A 19,716-nucleotide genomic window follows, 5' to 3' on the forward strand; every position below is an offset into this window, starting at 1 on the left:
AAAGCAAGGTTTCCATTAACTTTCTTTTTTTTTTTCTTTAAATCTTTTTTTTTTTTTTTTTTTTTCACTCTGCACGACCTGCAGGAAGATCCCGGGGATGAACACGTACACAGCGGAGCAGCCTGACAAAGAACAGGAGGTCATCCCGACGGTGACCTCCATAGCCGTCCCAAACCCTGAGGGGGACAAGCTGACCTCACTTGATCATGTGGATGTACAGCTGGACACAAAAAGCAGAGGTATATGTGTCTGTTTCTGCCTTAAAGCTGCAGGGTTTTATCGAGGTTTATATTTTTCAGCTCATGTTGCACAATGCATGTTTATTCTTCATTTGGAATAGTTTTGAAATGCATCGACTATATGCCAACAGTGTAGGCTAGCTAGGAAGCTAACTTCCAAAGTTGCCAAAATGTTGATGCGCTGCATAATTACTTACCTGATATAATGGAAGTAAATGGTTTTCATTTATTTTGTGGTAACCGGAATTTGAAAAATGACATTTAGAAAATTCATCTCTTTCCCGGAACAGTTTCCCCTATTACATTATAATCCACACAACACACTGTTAACTGGCTTTTTTTATTTCTCCGGAATAAGGCATGGAAATGGCTGGTTTGTTTATAAAGAAAACAAAACAGTACGCATACATTACACGGCTTTAAGCTCAAACTGCACAAAGTGTACGCTTGACAAGACCACGGCTCCTCTGGTGGGCAGCAGCAGTGACGGGGGCCACAGCGGCACTGCAGTCATCATGCTCGCGTCAGTCGCACTGATGCCCTTGTGATGCATACATTTAGATAGATTATAGTCACATGTAGAGCGCAGTCGCAGTGTTTCCCTGTCAGGATTGCAGGTTAAAAGTTTAATGTTTCCATACATGAATATATCACGTTATTGTTGTTGATCAGACGTTAGACTGGGCTGTTCACATACAAAACAAGGACACACTTCAAGCTCAAAACTTATTATCTAGTGTACTGAAGTAGATATAAAGCCACTACTGCAGGGCAGAGCGGGTTGTCCAGACGGTTATCGGTTTGATCCCACGTGATGCATGGACCGCATGCCGAAGTGTCCTTGAACAGCTCCCAGTGCCTGGTACAGGTATGAATGGTTAGATGTGTCATTGGGACTGTAAAGCATTTTCAGTCGCTATAGTTAGAAAAGCGTTACCGTTACTGCCCTTCATGTTTTTCTTGTTGAGTAGCAGCGTATGATTCACCATGGCAGCACACAACCACAAACTTCCAGTTTGACATACTTGTCATAAAAAAACTACACACATTTCTTCCTTTTTCTGTGCTAACTGAAATTAAAAAAAACTTTAGGCAACTCATCTCTTTTTTTTTTAGAACAATTTCCTCATTGTACCTGATAATCCACAGTCATCAATCCTCGTGTTAGCGGTACTGATGGGATTAGCATCAACACACACATACTACAACATACTGAATATATATTGGGTAATAGTAGCTACATATACTGTTAATCGCTAACTAAAATGATGAAGATTAGTACAACAAGAAGTCTGGCATCTTTTTTACTAATTTTAATATTCACATACCAACAAAATGCTGAAAAAAAGTCACAAAGTGAGCTTGTAGCTTTTAGTATTTAGCATTTCCTGTCATCCCCCGCCTTCATTTTTCTGGGAGACATATTGTGTTGTATATACAGCCGTATCTTCTAATCCCATATTAAATGAGCCAAATTATTATTATGATTTAATGCTACAAGTAGTTTTCCTTCTTTTTGTTTGGGCTGTGGTAGAAATTGCAGACACATACCTAACATCATCGGCACTTAAAACCCAAAGCGTCTGCGTGGTAAGACCGTATATTTTAGTTGTCACAACAGGTAGGAAGTGTGGCCACGGGCTGAATCTCTCTGACAGGGAAGAGATACTTAATATTCACTTAATGCTAAGTGCTGATGCAAGTATTCCTCCCCCTGTGTTGTCGCCCAAGTTGCCAAGGTACAGTCGTTATTATTATGTGCCGTATATTTATGTATTTGTCAACCGGTGTTTGCCATGGTGATGTATTAGTCCGGGCCGGTGAGTGAGGTACAATCAGGTGATGAGGATGTCTACGTGAATTATTTGACCCAATGATATAATTAGTGCAGCCGAAACGTAGCAATAGGTGTGAAAGCATTTTCATCAAGCAACATCTCTGTGGTTCCATTTGATTTACCTCTAAACAATCGACCCGTCCGAGATAAATGTGTTTGCCTGCAAAAAAAAATACTCCCATATGCAAATAGGTACATAAAATTCCTCCTCTGTCTCTTTCCTTTCTTCTCCCTTGCCAGACTACCTGCCATCTCACACAGACATCAAGCTCTCTGATGAAGCGCCCCGTGTGTTTTAATGTTGAGAGTCTATGACCGACTCGAAAGCAATACATCTTCTTTGGCAGTTACTTCCAGCAAGCTATGAAACCACGGTCACAATGAATGGTCTCGAGTGTTTTGCTACCCATGCATGGATGGACCAGTTCACACTGTGCTGCCTAATCCCTCTGAGGAGACTGTACAGATTTATACTTGCTTCTTGAAAAGGAACACTTTTTGACTGAAATACTTGTATTTTTGCAAGGACGTTGATCTTTTTATGTAAATAATGTACATCCATAATGGAAGAAGTAAAAGTTATTTGTCTCAGCTGGTTACAGCTGCGCCTGCTCCAAACGGCAGTACGGGACCGATGTGTAATAATACCCCCCCTCCTTCAAAAAAAAAAAAATAATAATAATAGTAATCTCCTGTTTCTGTATTTGGACTTGTGTTTGTGAAGTTTACTTTATTTAACTGTGTGGAAATAGCTTATCAGAAGTAAGACAGTGAGGGAAGCAGATTCATTAAGCTCTGTACAATCAGTACATCTTATCACCACAGTCTCATCAAATGAAAGCTTGCAATATCCAGGAGACGGAGGAGGGCTCCAAGCCCCAGATCTGTGTATTCCATCAAGCCTGTCTCCCTGCCGCTCAAAATGTTTTATATGTCATGAAGAAAATAAGAACAGAAGATATTACTAGATAGGTATACACAGCAGATGTGAATCAGAGCAGTCCCTTTTGTTTAGGAGACTCAAATAAGTCATTTTATTGACGACAAATGAACCCACTTTTACACAATTTACACCCAAACGTTCTGGCTGATTAATATTGCAGAAGCAATCTCATGTGGTCAATTTGACCGTTAAACAATCCAGTGACTTTTCAACTTGCGCTTCGTATTTATTTGTTGCCAGGAGCATTTCTTGTACATTCTGGTTTCTATAAAGAGAACAAAATGTGAATGTTATGAATAATTCCCGTGAACAACTAAGACACCACAGAGCAGACACAAACACTTACTGTAACGCAGTAAGAAATTAATTAAAGTGCTACGTTTGTGCTTTTAATTAGCTACTGGATCAAGGTTGTCTACGTGATGATGGGGATTTACCATGAAGTTAAAAGACTCCTTGACGCAGTTGCAAATTGTTTCTCATCTTTTCTTTGAACTGATCTCACTGTGAAGGTTGCCGTGCCTTCTTGTAGGACAACGCTGGAGCTACGCCAGGGTCGAAGGAAGAAATAAAGAAATAAAAGTTCCTCTTGTTATTTATTCTGGCCTGTTTATCTACCGTGAAGATACCAGCAGCTACACGTGGCGTTTCCCCAGTTTACAGTAATGCAGAGGAGCCTGCCGTTTGTTCTAGGTTTGCCTCCAAGGACTCGGCAGACAAAAGGCAGCAGATTTGTTCATCTCCTTTGCTGCGAGGGACACGGAGATAGAGAAGACGTATCTCCTGTCAACAAGGCTCAGCCTACGCACACAGCTTTGGTCAGCTGCTGTCTCTTCGGGATAAGTACTGAAGTTCTTCTTCATCAAACTTTTCTTTTTAAGTGTTGTCAGCATCATACGTCAGAAAGACAAATTGACTCGAGGCCTCTCCATACCTCTTCCCTCCAACCCTCCGATCAAGCCTCAAGCATAAATGAAGTCGCACTGGTCTTCAGGCGAACTCTCCAACACAAGTTTTGTTTTGTGTTTGTTATTTATTTGGCTACATTTTCCGTTAAGTCCCAGTAATTATTAACCTGTGAATATGATTGTGAACATACTTGCATGATGTTATTTTTTTTCAAGCTATTTAAAAATTTGGGAAAAAAAAAAAAAAGTGAACTGCGGTATTTTCTGATGGACAACTTAAAAGTCATTACAAGTGATGTGATTATTTAGTGGGTTGCTGCATTGTTTTTCATTTGATCTTGCAGAAGTAACCGTGGTTGCAGAATAAAGCAGAAGCAATGTGGCTGGTTGTAAAGTCCTTCTTCTGGGCATTACCTGCCTTTTTTTATTTTGCTTTCAGTCTGAAAAGTTCATGAAAGGCAAAGCTTCACCTTGAATCCGAGTGTGTGCCGGTCAAGTTTGTAGAGTAAGTTGCTTCTTTGTCTCTTAACAAGTGTTGCTTAGCGTGCCCACAGTTTCAGTGCTGCAATTTGCATGATACAATGGGGCCGAGCAAGAGGACAATGAAAGGCTCCAAGTAGCCCGGAGTGATTCTAATGGGCTAGTTCCTTGGCTCTCCCACTGAGCAACAAATTAATTATCCCCTCTCCGGGAAATCAACACACAAACACACGCACGCACCCACACAATCAACAAGGAAGATTTTCCCAGTCTGGGTAGCACCTTGAATGAAAAATGTCCCACAACAATAACCCACAGCAATATTGTGTTAGCCACAGTGTGAAATTGATGAGCATGTTTCCTTTCATTGAGTGCTACATTACAGTGTCTGGCTGCAGCGAATCATCCATTAGTGATTGTCACCGTTCAATTTGATTGTGCACCGCCGAACATCCCAGGGCAGTTAGAGGAAGGCCTTGGTGTTAATTCAGACTGAGAGCAGGAGCGAGAATAAGACTCTCGGGGCGTTGATGGCTGTTGGAGTGATGAAGATTGGTGTGTGATATGAAGCCGTTGAAGTGGCAAACAAAATGCAAAACATAGGAACAAGGGCCTGGTAGCTGCCGCTTTGTGAGCGAGGAGGACTTATTTCAACCAATCAACCAGCACAGTTTTGCCTTCCAACCTCACCGGCTCTCACATTTCGATGTTCCGTGCTTTTATTTTTCTGAATCAGCGCACAGAAAGAGCAACACTAACAAAATCATCTGTTTCTCATCACGTGACGACAATCTGGTAATTGTCCCTGTTAAAATAGAAACCATCTGTAACTGGCAACTTGAGGGATAGAGGTAAAATGAAGCTCAGTCTAAATGTCAGATGGGGATCTTCACATGGGTGTTATCACACTTCTTCCCATTAAAGCTGACTTCAGAGCCTCCGTGGGATCATTAAAAGCGTTATGGTGAGGCTGATACACTGGCGGCTACAAGGCACCTGCGTGTCAGATAAGATCGCGGCAATGCTGCAAAAACAAAGCTTCCCGAGCATTTTTTATTTTTTTTTTTGGCCTTACGTCGTGACAACGCAGACATTTCTCACTCAGCGTCTAACCTTACATATACCACGGCCATACACTCAGTGGGTGCGTGCATAATTGAAAAACATAATTCCATATAAAAATACATTTATTTTTGAACAGTTTCAAAATGGCAATTTGTTCACAGTAAGAAATGTGGTTGAAAACGAGACGATTTTCATATAATCAACCAAAAAGCAACAATATCATATCAGAGATCATATCATGCACAACTTCTGGGCAATTTCACAACTGGACTATTAGACGTGGTGTTTAATCATTTATTTAATGTGTCAAGTAAACTTTAAAATCACCATGATATATATTTATATATATATATACAATGTTTGCTCACCCCAATATAGTCTTTTATCACAGATAGTTAGGGCATGCTACTGTAAAAAATAAATGAATAAAAAGGACATATAGCTTGTGGGACTTAAAGTCATGGAAACACACTGCTGCCTGCTCAACTTGCTGACTTTACAATAAAGTAGGATGAAGCTAGTGCTTAGATTCAAATTCCATGTTATTCTATGTACAGGTTGTTATTTCCTCTACTAAGGCCAGACTTTCATGTTATGAACCGATGAGAGAAACAGTCATTGAAAGCACCATGTTATCTTACAGAGAAAAAAAAAAAAGAACAAAAAAAAAAAAAGACAACTTTCTGATTTCCACATTTTTATACATACGCGTTATATTTACAACTCAAAGACCTCAAGTTTCAGGGCGGTAAAAGTTTATCAAGTTAAAGTGGATTTAACAATGTGACAATGGCAGTCTGCAATAACAAAAGTTCAAATAAATTGTATTTCTAATTGAGTCAGAGCAATGCTTGTTTGTACAAGGAAGAGACACAAAAATGACTAAACAAACAAAATAAAATGGTTACACTTGACGGATTTTATAGCCTGGGTCAATTTGTGTGATAGAGGAAAATATTGAAGTAGCTGGAAAACGCTACCAACGAGTACTGTGAGACAGAAAGAAAACATTTATGACATTGATGCTGTAGTGCAGGACTTTTACAGATAAATTAACGTCGGTCTCACTGCCAAATTAGTTCACACACTGGAGATCAAGCTATTCAGTTCCAGGCTAATTTCCTCTGTATCTTGCAATACAGATTTAAATCAGTTGTGGCAACATTTCTGGGCTGCCGCACTGGTATCGTTGCTTTTTATGTTTAACCCGTGACTGATTGTTTGTCAGAGCTGAGGAGGAGTGCGGCACAGAAACTAGGGTTACAAATGTAACTAAAGTTGCTTTCACACTAGTTCATCGTTACAAAATTGGGAGCACTTCCCCACCAGGTCAGTTTGTTTGGCTGGTATGAACACAGGTTACACACAGGGCAATGTTACTACTGTTAATAAGCCACGATACCACAATCTTACAACTATCTATAAGCTTATAAATATATAATATATAAGTGTACTGTATGCAGAAAAAGTTATTTGGCTGCAGTGCACCATCTCAACTGAACACGTTGGTCGTGCACATGAACCACTGAACAGCAGCAAATGCCAGTGTCTACACGCGCTGTCGATGCTCCGGTTTTTATTTGAATCCAATTTTCCCGCAAAATTATCACCAATCACAAAACTATCTGCAGTCACGCAACGTCGAGGACTTCTTTTAGATTGTATTCTCTCGATTGTCCTGTGAATACGAACAAAACCAAGGTTAAATTCAACGTTATAACTGTATTTTACTAACTAAACGGAACTAAATATAGGTGTGAAAGCTCCCTCAGGTTCTGTGAATTCATCAAGTGTTTCTGGTGATCCAAATGAAAAAATAAACCATTCAGAGGAAGGAATACATTCAAAAAGTATAGTATCGTAGCTGACGGTGGGGGACAAACCTTTGGTGTGACTTTTTCTCACTGGAAAGTGCTAAAAGAAGTGAGTGGACTGATGGTAGGGGTAAGTAATACACACACAGGGTACGTGTAATTACTCTCACTTCCAGAAGGGGGAGATAAAAGTCCCACGCGCTGCTTTAAGTTTATAATGTGTCATTTTAGAATAACACACATATCCTTTTAGCAACTCCCAAGAGTTCAATGTTGAATCTATCACATACAATAAAGCCTCTACATGCTCTGTTCATGGTACTTGTCTTATTTATATGATATCAATATTGACATGTATTACATTGACTCGGTAGGTTCATTGGTGATTCAAAATTTGCCGTAGGTGTGCATGTGAGTGTGAATGGTTGTCTGTCTCTCTGTGTTAGCCCTGCTATAGACTGGAGACCTGTCCAGGGTGTACCCCGCCTCTTGCCCGATGTCAGCTGGGATAGGCTCCAGCCCCCCTGCCACCCTTCACAGGACAAGCGGTTACAGAAGATGAATGAATGAATGAATGTTCTCTATAACATACCATCCTCAAAGCTTTTTGGGGTAGTTTGTTTTAGTGCTGCTGTCTGTACATTATTCTAACAAAGGACAACCCAGATGTGTCAAAGCGAGTAAAAACGTCATCCGACTATTCTTAAAATATAAGAACTGTCCGATCATTGGCAGTGGCAAAGAGCTCGAGAGCCTGGATGCTATTTGGACATTTTGTGCTCGGTATCATTTCGGCAGCTAACCGCCCTCAAACTGGAGGCCCCGGAGTCTGGCTCAGTGGACTGTTCCTTATCAAGTATAGTACACCACACACTTAATCTATCCACGTGAATTAAAAAACATGACTTTGAACCATTGCAGCTACCAGCGTGAAATAAATGAGAAACAGAAAAAACGATGCCAACCAGCTATTGTAGCACAATTGAAACACAACAATCTGTACTTACTCGGTGACAGAGCCTTAAACATTAGTACAGTTTGGGAATTCCCTTGTTACAATCCTCTCCATGTTTCTTCCAATTCCTCCTGGAAACATGAAAACAAATTGTGAAAATCAGTAAATGCAGTCAAGTGCTTTGACATCATGAACTGCTCCTATATGCTGCTAGATATCTTGGCTCTGTTTACGAGACGTGAAGGTGACAACACCGAACAGCCCAAAGTCGAATCTAGTCCTCTCTAATCTTTTTACACGAAGATCAAATGGTTTGAACAAGATTTTACGAATTCATTGCCCCAAGCACTTTGGTTGAAAAGCCGCCTGTTGTCACCCTCGGAGACCGTGGCCTATCTGAGCAGGGCTGAGCTGGTGATGGAGGGCTGATAAGATACGATCGCTGCGACAAGTGTGGCTGTTCAGATTGCGGCTTATTCAGAGGTGGAACTTCAGTGTCTGAACTGTGTCAGCAGCTTAAACTCAGTCATTTGCACAGAGCAGTGTGAGGCACATTTAAAGATCATATAATTAATAACCTGGCAGTAAATTCATCAACGTAAAGATGTGGCTGTGTCGGTACCGATTTGCAAAAGAAGTAATGATTTATGAAATTTAAATTGGTTTTAAAATGAGCAAATTTCAAGACCAGCATCTATGCGATGTGCAGCAAAATTACAATTTGTAAGGTGAAAGATAAAATCAGCAAATCCAGGCAGGATTCAAAGAACTCTGGCGAGAAGAGACCACGGACAAAAGTTAAAAGCAACTTAAATTTCTTCAAACTACTACCAGCAGCAAAAATCATTTCCTTTTCCAGATGGATATTCATTTTTCTTTTCAGCCAGTTTCCTGTTACTATAACCAGTGGTGGAAATGAGCTACAAATGCTAACTCAAGTACTAACTCTAGTCTTCATGTGTGTCCAAAAGCTCCCATAAGGGTTAAATAGGCGAGGCCGATATGAGATCTTAATTTTAACCTCCATGTCATCTTTTACCTTACAAATTGTAATTTTGCTGCACACTACATGGATGTTAGTCCTGAAATGTGCTAATTTAAAAGCATCTACTTTATGCTTCCACTAATATTTAACAACTTTTAAGATTTTATACAAGCCTTTGAGATACACACAATATTGGACTAGACCAGGCGTAGAGAATATCACATATCAGATGTCTATGAGTTAACAGCTCCATGCTGTATTTTCTTGCAAACATCTCTGCATTTTAGCACGTTTCATGCAGGACTTTTACTTAGAGTGGCGTATATAACATTGATTACAATTATTATTTATTCTTACGTAAGTTAAGTGTAAGATTTGAACACTTCATTTTACATGTTTATTGCCACCAAAGCTGCAATAGCCCCTATTTGTGGCCACTTGAGGGAAGCAGAAGCATGTTATGAACTTTTTAATATCTATTTTCATATTTATATTTTCATGTGGAGATGTGTTTCTGGTCACGGAATGCACAGTATGAACGGTAACTTCAATATCGACCGTCTTTTAGGTCTGTTTTTATTTTCCACCGACTTCTGAGAGAAATATCGAGCTTTTTAGCTGATGAATGCCCCACTACGCTCACCGACTATGTAGTCTCTAAAACTGTCTAGGTGATGTCTGGTGCTGAGCACGAGGTTGTGTACAGTGGTTTTTGGTTTTCAGTGAAAACACGTGCTTTCTGTGGCTCAAAACAACCCTACGAGAGCCGCGGGCTGTAGAGCTCCATAAAGTAGAGAGGAGCTGCAGATACAGGTTTTAAGCTCATCAATAAAAGCGTCAGGTTTCATTTGATACACTGCCAGCCTCTTAAAGCCACTTTAAGGATTTGACACAAATAAAAAAGTAAATTACAAAGGTTTCTGTGGAGTAACTCTCATGAAGTAGAAGTCTGAGTGATTTTAAAGCTTTAACCAACAGAGCAGGTCATACTGTTCCACTGCTTTATTCTGTACACTCAAAGACTTTGATGCTCCTGAGGTGTTTTTTTTTTTTTTTTTTTTTGTGTAACTCTCAGAGGTTTGATTTTGTGATGCTGAAGTTTTCTTGACTTACTGACCTGACACCTTGTCCAGCGTATCTCACAGACTCCCTAATCGCCTTTACAGCTTATTTCATCCTGATTTCATCTCGGCCGTAAATTTCTAAAAAGCCCACGTGCGCTGTCGTTTTAATCATTCAGTGATAACATAAATCAAATGAGGATTCTTAACTAAACGTTAAAATTTTCATTCGAATCTGTCAAATTCTGCTTTAACCTTCATGAATTCTGACTGGTTTTCCTTAATAGCTCCACTTTCCCTGTGACGACTATCAGTGATACGAGTCTTCTTCTCAGAGCCTATAAAGCCATTTAAACTAAACAGAGCACGCATAAAGTCACTGAACCCAGGCCTTAATTAAATTAACACTGGCTAATGTTTGTTCTCTGGTAGGAGGCATGTTTCCCACTGGCTGGGGAAAGACCTGTATTATATTTATAATACATGTATGCAGTTAAATCCACACGTCATAGCGTTTATGGAGCAATGGTGAAAAAACATGGTGGATAAATCAACGAAGGCAGTATTTCTAACAGATGGACGGTGATATTAATCCTGCTGTACAGACACCTGCAGAAGCAGATGATCATACTCTTGTAAAACAGCTGAAACAAATACAACAGACTTGGATCTGAAAAGCTGAATATGTAAGAATCAAACCAAGCAGACGAATACTAATGAAACCTTTAAACAGCAGGTTGTAAATTAATTTAATCTACCGACTCCCAGATCAATGGCCCCAAGCTGCTCTGCCCTTTTGTAAATAAAAGCAACTAAAAAGGAGTTGATTTGTTTCCGAGCTGCAAGGACTTAGAAAGGTAGAAACAGCTGAGAAATGAAAAATAGCCAAAGTGCTGAGTGACCAGAAAAAAGCCCTGCAGCCCACATGTCTGTGTCAGGAGCACTGCAATGCTCCTTTTGTCAAATGGTCTGCAGGGACTGAATAGTTCTCATCTCGAGGACATTAGAGCGGATGCCGGGCATAGCAATCAAAAATAACTTGTCGTGGTGATATCTGGTTTCTGTGCAGATGCTGGAGTTGCTGTGCTCGTCGCGCGCAGTTCGCAAAAATATGACACGCTGCAGTGATAAAGATGCTTCTGCACCTCAGACGTGGGCTGCACTTTAATGTAATAGGGGAGTCACTTAAATGAGACAGAAACAATGTCATTGTATTTCCTGTCTACATCCAATTACAGTTTCAGATGATGCATTGTCGGGGCAATAAAACGTTAATCAGTGTCGGTCTCTTACCGTGACAGGCATCTTTTAAACCCTGTATTAATGGACCTGAGCCATTCAGATATTAATATTCAGCATTTAGTTTTGGCATAAAGCTGCCCCATAGCTCTTTTTGACTCATTTTCTATAATACACTGTTGCCCATAAAGTTGGAATAAAATATTTTTTACCTCTTCTAATGAAATAATTGAGACGATGTGACTTATATAAATAGGTATAAAATCAGTCTTGAAAAATACATCTGCTCTGAAATATAGTTGTGAGTACTTGCACCTGTAGTTATTAAGAATATAAAGGTTTTGAAAATGTACAGTAAGATCTACATCTACATTAAAATGTTGTTTGGTGTTACTGCACCAATATATCACCCCCCAAAAACTCAATAAACTAAATTTTGACTGCGCTAGATAACTTTTAAACTGTGGTACTGCTCCTGTAACTTGAGTAAAAGCTCTTTATAATTCTTCCGTCGCTGCTTCTATAACAACATGACGTATAGTAAGTGGTGGTTAATGAGTACCTCTGTTCCTGGCCTCCAGCTCCTTCTCCATGAGTTCTTTCTGAGAGGGAAACTCGCTGAGCTTGACCTTGGACATGGTGTCGTTCTGTCCGACCGTACTTATCACCTCCGGTTCCTTCTCGTGGCTGTCCTCAGTCTGAACGTGGATCCAAGGGATTTTCCTAAAGCAGAGCCAAATAAGATAATTAGATTAGTATTTTTATTTACTGATGAATTCCAGACAAATATGTTCTCATCTGACTGAACGCACCTCTTGAACTTGTAGATGAAGAAGGCCGCTAAACCCACAAACACCACGCTGAGCAGCATCAGCATGGCCGACCCGCTATGGATTGAGTTTGAATCCACAAGTGGCGCTGAAACACAAACACGCTTAGCGAGCCCCACTTTGATCAAGACAAATACGTTAAACCCTTTCTTTTTTATTATAAGCCATGTCTTATTCTACAGAGATTACTTTCATTACCCAATGTCGTGTACTAACTGCAGGTACAGTTTGAACAGCTGCTCTCTGCGTGCTATCCCCTCAGTGCATTAAAAGGAACCTTTAGGAGGTCCGCTGCTTCTCCCTGGGGTCCGTTATGCAGGTAGGAGCTTATGCATAGTCATGGCTTTTTAAATGCTGAGATGCAATATTCAAAGTATTTCCCCTGGTCGCCCATTTTTATCTCCTTCAGAGAGGAGCCTATGAAGTCCATGACCTTTCTGGATCATTTTAAAGGCAACCCAGACCTTTGTATGCAGACACAAATGAAGACAGATCCATTGGTGGATGAAAAGGGTAAAGCCACGCGGGGTTGATCGACAACGTTTTGCGATATGCTAATGACCCGGTGACCCTGCTGATTTCCTCAGCGCATACCAAATGCCTTTTTTGTCAATCATGTCATTGATCGGCTGATTTCAAAGAGAGACACTGTCTCATTGCCTCAGGTAGAAAACTGACACACTGTGAAGGATATTTAAATTCTGTGATATACAGTACCATATTAATCTCACTCAGGGAACAGTTTCTTTGTCTTTGCCTTGTTTTATTTTTTTCAGTGCTCGAGCAAAACTCAATGTCAAACCACTGTAAGAAAGACTTTATCTACTGCACATCTGCAAGCAGAACAAATGCTCAGTGGATCTGTACATACTGTACTAAACTGGCATAAATTAAGCCTCAGGCAAACTGAAATGTTTTGTTTTTATGCACCTGCAAAGGGATTTTAAATGCAACAACTTCACTGGCGCCGCACTGAACAATATGCTAAAGATCAGAAAACTTACCCAAGGTTTGCTGTGTCATGTACACGATGATGCGAATATCAGCTTTCAGTTCAAACTGGATCAGGCCTTGGTCCAGCGCAGTGACAAATATATCGGATATCTGTGTTAGGTATTTAACAGAAGGAAAAAAATAAAACGGCATGAGACATTAACATTTCATAATGCTCTTATTATTTCACAGCACAATTTATATCCAGCACCTAAAAGAACCGTTTAACAAGCTGGGGAGTGTGCTCATTTGCTCCTTTGCAGGGAGTTTAAAGAAAAGTTTTAATGTGGCCGTCTGAGTGTGGAGCTCAAGCTGGCAAGAAACTGGCTTAGCTTAGCATAATGACAGGCTGCAAGATGGAAGCACTCTTCGCCTTGCTCTCGCCAAATTGAAGTTAAAAAATTCACCTGCCAATTTCTGTGTATCTCCTTATAAATCCACACATTTTGGTTTGGATACTGAGGTGCAGCTCTTTAGCGTGCTCTAAAGCTCTAATTCATCTGCTGCTTGGCAAAAAAAGGCAAATAAAGAAATATTTCCTGTAAGCATATTTTGCCTTGTTGGCCTTTTTATGCTGCCGATGCTATTAAAATCATAATCAATACATGGAATAATTTAGTAATTGGCCAGCAACCTTCAAAACCCTTTTAATAGCTAATCATGTCAGATTTTATCATGTGTTATAGATCAGTAGCAGGAAACATCTGTCCATAATTTAATGCCTCTTACCGTCTCTAGAGCCTCCTCACTCCCTGTCCTGTGCTCACTTGGTGCGTGCTCATCAGGCAGGATGAAGAGCTCTGCTGTAGTTGGAAGTCCCGGGTACAGAGACACCAGCAGCTGATCTTCAGGAACCCCAGACACCTACAGAAACAGGACAACCTTCAACTTTGAAGCCCAGATCATAAAAACCAACCCCTGGCTAACATTTAGACATCAGCTTCAGCTGAATTTCACACTATATAACTGTGTCGGAGTAGTGTCAACACAGAGGAACTAAAAAAAATAAATAAATAAAACATCACGACTGCTGCGTCATTATTGAGCAAAGGCATAAAATAGTAATGATCCTGAAAGCTACTGCTGATGTTGGCTCCAGGATAGATCTCACGGGACTCGATGTACCTGCGACAAAGCTGTCCGCACCACACGGCCTATGTCCTCCCTCCATTCGGGGATGTCGGGATTGTGCTCATCAAGCGCTGGTGAAAACGACAACAGCAGCGACCTGAAGAACTCTGGAGAAAAGGTGAAGTGATGTCTGTTAGAATATGAATGCTCCTTCTGGTTTAGTTTTTGATTAATCTGATGTGCAGTTTTGTCCTTTTTCATTTGGCAACACACGCCTTGAAGTTAATTGCTCCTTGAGATATCGTGTTCGCATACCGTGACATTTTATTCATTAGATAAGTCCACGTTGACATGAACGTGGCTCAGCTTGTGGTGCTGACCGAGAGCCATCACACTTTCCCCGAGATAGCATATTGCATATTCATGTTAACGCGCATCTCGCCAATTAAAGCGCTTTGAAGACTGTCTCCCCCACTCACCTTTAACTGTTATAACTTTTGAATCCTGCATTACAGTGCTCCCAGAAGCAACCTGGACCGTGACCTTGTTTTTTCCCTCTCTCTGAAACGTGTGTGAGATGCTCCCTTCCAAGGTTATAATGGGCTGGATTTCAAAAGAGAAAACACAGAGAACTGCGTAAGAAAAGCTGCATCCTCTCAGCCGAACGTGGAAAGCCACATACATGCAGCCCGTGACAAACTGTATAATGAGAGGGTGCTGCACCGAACACAATCAACGTGATAAATAAATGCGGCCAGTCAACCGAGCTGGATCCTCCAGGAAGACACAAGGCAGTTACGTGCAGTCACATTTTACATGATTTGTGAGAAGGCACTGTAGATTTATGCTTTTGGACTGTAAACAACCACACAAGGACATCAAGAGGGGGACTGGTAGAATGGAAAATGTGGCAGTAAACAGGATAAAATGTGTGTGTGTGTGTGTGTGTATGTAGAAGAAGAGTGGGAGGGGTTGGTGGAGGCGGACAAGCTTCTGACCTCAGAGCTGTTGTCAAACCACCAGAAGAAGGTCAGGGTTCTGGTGTGGCTCGGCCAAACCACCGCAGTAAGATTAGCCTCCTTCCCCTTGATGGTCACAATGGGAGCCGAGAGATATACACGCTCCACTGGACCTGAGGCAACGACACATACGCCAGCACATATTGTTACATGTATTAAATAAATGCACGCAGCAGAGTATTACTGTTGATGTGCATTTAGCTCCAGGTGTGTGCTTTTGCATTTTTCCAAGGCTAAAATACATGAAAGTAATACAACCATGACTGGAATGAAATTCAGCAGAGAGAGAACGTGACTATCCATGAAAGAGAAGAGGTTCATGCTCCATGAACAGCCGCGGGAATCTGTAATGATGTTTCATATTCACATACTGGTGATGTGTAAAAACAGTGTGCTGCTGTCAGATCCTTGGCTGTTTTCTGCCGAGGCTGTCACTCTGTAAATCCCGGTCGTTCGGTAGATGTGCTTGATGCCGTCATCAGTCCTGCTCAGGTTAGAGTACGTGATCTTGATGCCGTCGCCGAAGTCTAGCTGGATGCTGGTCCTCTGCGAGTCTCCCTGTGGACACATGACACAGCATCCGTCATCATGGCTCAGGTCAGGAGGCTCCAGGTGGACCACACACACAAGCGGCGAAAGCTCAGCCCAATGCTTAAGTGCTGCGGCTGAGATGTCCTATAAGCTGTGTCACAAACACTTGGTGGGTGAATATAAATGGAACAAGACAGAAATTCAACTGAGAAAACCAGAGGAAAAGTGAAAAGAGCGCTGCGGAGGCAAAAGAGGTCAGGAAAGTGCCCCGAAGTATAAAGGATGGGTTTGCATAGAATCCAGCGACATTTGACAAATAAAAAAAACCAAATCAAATTAACAAAAACTTATCTACCGTTCACGGCCGCTTTATTGTGGAGTGCAATGGCTGAATTTAATTGTTTGTGCAACGTCAATGTCATGTTTTCTGTCACGTTTCCTGTCATGGTATAGTTTCTTGGGTTTTCTGTTTATTGTATTTTGTTCTTAAGTTCTTGTTTTTTTCATGGTCATGGTTAGTGTTTAGTTTTTCTGTTCTGTTTCCTGTTTTATTTTAAGTTCTGGACTTCCTGTTTTTGTTAATCCATGTCTCCATGTTTCCTTTTGATTAACTCATTGGTTTCACCTTGTCTCTTGATTTTCTTCACCTGTGTCTCGTCACCCCTCTGTCCCTCGTGTGTGTGTATATATATAGCCAGTGTTTGGAATAACGCCGTTTAAAGTAACGGCGTTAGGTAACGCCGTCATTTTTTCAGTAACGGGGTAATCTAATTAATTACTTTTCTCGTCGTTACAACGCCGTTAACGTTACTGGACGTTAAATGCGGTGCGTTACTATACATCGATTGAATAAACTGTGTAATCCGAACGCACCCCTGGCTCACCGCTAGTGAGGAGGTGGGTTAATAACGAGGTAAGCGATTATGATTGGCTAAGGCAGAGTCATGTTTCATGGTAGCCAATCAGAGCCAGTGGTTTTACACACATGACAGCACACGCGCCACACACACACACACACACAACAGCTCAACAGAGATTCGATGAAGCAGCAGAGATGGCGAGTCAGGAGCAATCCGATGAAAAGTTGGCATTTTCAAGGTGGAGATATAAGCACTACTTCAATAAATAAAAAAATTCATTGTGGTCAAAGGGAGGAACGTGCATGTAATGTGTACATTATGTCCAGGAGCAAAGACTTTCTCGACATCCGCTGTAAGCAACTCTAATTTAATGAAGCATCTCACAACGACACACGCATCTACAAAGCTAGTGGCCAAAAACACCGATACCTCCACCACAGATGACAGCTCGACGTCTAAACCCTACCGAAATATAAATATTATAAAAATAAATTTAATATAAATATAATTATAAAATATATATATAAATATCAAAAGTTATGTACAAACACCTGTCTGTTCTACTCATTTCAACTGACTTGTGAAAACTGCTCAAAAAAATCCAAATTCTTTGACATATAGCAACTTTTTTTTTTAACAGTAACGCAAATAGTTACTTTCCCTGGTAATGAGTTACTTTTATTATAGAGTAATTCAGTTACTAACTCAGTTACTTTTTGGAACAAGTAGTGAGTAACTATAACTAATTACTTTTTTAAAGTAACGTTCCCAACACTGTATATAGCCCTGCCTTCCCCTTTGTTCCCTGTCGCGTCATACTGTTTGTCCGCCATGTCCATGTCTGTCATGCCATAGTTTGTTCATGTTTGCCAGGTTTGCCATGCCATAGTTGTAGCATTGATAGTGTTTTGATTTTTTGTTTGTTCTTGGATTTCCTGCCACGTCAGCAGCGACCTTAGTTTTTGTAAGTTGTTTTTTTTTGTATTAAATATCCCTTTTGCCAACTCCTGCCTCTGAGTCTTGCGTTTGGGTCCAAAACTCCCAACCCCCGCTACCCTTATGTGACAGAATGACGCAACAAGGAACAAAGGGGAAGGCAGGGCTATATACACACACACACGAGGAACGGGGTGACGAGACACAGGTGAAGCAAATCAAGAAATAACACAAGGTGAAACCGATGATCTAACCAAAAGGAAAAAACACATGGACTAACACAAACGGGAAATCAAGAACTTAACAAAATAAAACAGGAAACAGAAAGCAGAAACACTGAACCATGACTATGAAAAACCAAAATACAATAAACAGAAACCAAACAAACCATGACAGAAAACATGACAGTCAATGCTCTTTATTTAGGATTTGCTGCACCATAAGATACTGCGACTTTCCCTCAAGTGCCACCATGAGGTTGACATTTACGGTTTTGCTTAAAATATCTCTCTTCTTCTCATGCCCTCAGATTAACTGGAATAGAGATGATGTCCTGTCCAGTGGGGACGGTATGACATGTTTTCAAACAAAATATGTATGGTTGTCCATGACAAATAATGGTTTGATCTCTTTTGAATTGTTAAAGATGAAAATCACTGCTACTATCCGCCTAGGTCTTCACTTCCTAGAACAATCATCAAAACAAATCTCCTGATTGTCCGGTCTGGTTGTAATTTGATTGACTCTTTGACACGGTTATTAATACTACAACATCTGTTTCTTCTAACACTACTGTGGCTTTTAGGAGACGTGACTCACATCGTCAAGGTAGACCATGAAAGTAACGTTGCTTCCGACGGTGGCGCTGAGCTCTCCCTGACTGGTGGACAGCCGCAGGCCTCTGGGTGCTCTGGGATGACACGCCTCCCTCCTGGGTGAGTACGAGTTCCTTCCTCCCTCCTTACAGTTGTTGGACAGAACCTTCCGATAGCTTTAAAGTAAAGTAGGCCAACACAAGCACTTTGTCAATACATACCTCCATAATACGTATTGAGAATATACCAGTGTTCACACTGTCTAACTGTAGATGGACATAAATCATACATACTTTGAATTAAAATATGTAACACTTTTTTTTAATAAGTTCCTGAAGCTGTCACCACCATTAACAAATTTCATCTCTATCAGTATCCTTAAATTTGTCACCTCTTCAGTGTGAACACACTGCATAACCAAAACCTGCTTTACATTATTACATATCATGGAGCTGGGACAGAGCGTAGGTTACATTTCTCTGCTCTTAGAGCTTTATATCTGAGCCAAGAGGCAGTGAACTATTATTTTCTGTTTGTATACCAGAAAACATGACAAACCAGGTGGAATTGACTAATATTGTTTTGTGATGGACTGAACATTGGGGGCCACTTACCCTGTGCTGTTAAGGAAGCTTTGGCTGGTGCTGCAGCTTTTAGCCGCGCCATTTGGATTAAACCAAAAAGCAGGGGAGCACTTCCCGTCAGCTTGGCGTTCCCATCCATAATCACTGCCAAAAAAAAAACCCCAAAAAACACACACTTTATAAAATGAAACACCGCTGCTCAAAATAATGTAGCTCTTATAGTTGGGTATAGGCTTTGCAGTTGGAGCTTCATGGCATAATTTAAGACAATAACTAGAGACATGATTGTCAGACAAGTGGGATCAAACAGAATTTCATACAGAAGGATAACAGATATTCAAAATTAATTTAGCGATTCATTATTAATTGAATTCTAATAAGTCACTTGACATTATGCAAATTACAGCAGCATGATGAAAAGTTCTTAGCTCCCATCTAGATTTCTCCAACTATAATTAGATTCGATGAATACGGTCGTATTGGGTAAATATGCAACGCAGGATGGAAATTAAGACATATGAAGATCTGCAAACTGATACTTCTGTTTTTAT

General features: G+C 40.6%; 2 protein-coding genes across 2 annotated transcripts in view; one reads left to right on the forward strand and one right to left on the reverse strand.

The window, feature by feature from the left end:
* LOC311500554 (VPS10 domain-containing receptor SorCS1-like) overlaps positions 1 to 2,629 on the forward strand; it is a 41,643-nt gene extending 39,014 nt beyond the window's left edge. The window contains exons 26-27 of the mRNA XM_084562043.1: positions 85 to 239; positions 2,317 to 2,629. Of these exons, the coding sequence (XP_084418169.1) occupies positions 85 to 239; positions 2,317 to 2,375 (214 nt within the window). The 3' untranslated portion in view covers positions 2,376 to 2,629. The remainder of the gene's footprint in view (positions 1 to 84; positions 240 to 2,316) is intronic.
* Positions 2,630 to 7,217: 4,588 nt separating this feature from the next.
* The window catches only part of LOC311500195 (VPS10 domain-containing receptor SorCS3-like), a gene marked incomplete at its 5' end in the record, with an annotated part of 45,501 nt that continues 33,002 nt past the window's right edge, over positions 7,218 to 19,716 (reverse strand). Inside the window, 11 exons of the mRNA XM_084561444.1 lie at positions 7,218 to 8,372; positions 12,089 to 12,249; positions 12,339 to 12,444; positions 13,361 to 13,460; positions 14,079 to 14,213; positions 14,475 to 14,587; positions 14,900 to 15,023; positions 15,419 to 15,552; positions 15,811 to 15,997; positions 18,586 to 18,757; positions 19,196 to 19,309. Of these exons, the coding sequence (XP_084417570.1) occupies positions 8,308 to 8,372; positions 12,089 to 12,249; positions 12,339 to 12,444; positions 13,361 to 13,460; positions 14,079 to 14,213; positions 14,475 to 14,587; positions 14,900 to 15,023; positions 15,419 to 15,552; positions 15,811 to 15,997; positions 18,586 to 18,757; positions 19,196 to 19,309 (1,411 nt within the window). The 3' untranslated portion in view covers positions 7,218 to 8,307. The remainder of the gene's footprint in view (positions 8,373 to 12,088; positions 12,250 to 12,338; positions 12,445 to 13,360; positions 13,461 to 14,078; positions 14,214 to 14,474; positions 14,588 to 14,899; positions 15,024 to 15,418; positions 15,553 to 15,810; positions 15,998 to 18,585; positions 18,758 to 19,195; positions 19,310 to 19,716) is intronic.

The sequence above is a fragment of the Chelon labrosus genome (assembly GCF_963514085.1).
Source record: "Chelon labrosus genome assembly, chromosome: 15".
NCBI classification, from domain to species: Eukaryota; Metazoa; Chordata; class Actinopteri; order Mugiliformes; family Mugilidae; genus Chelon; species Chelon labrosus.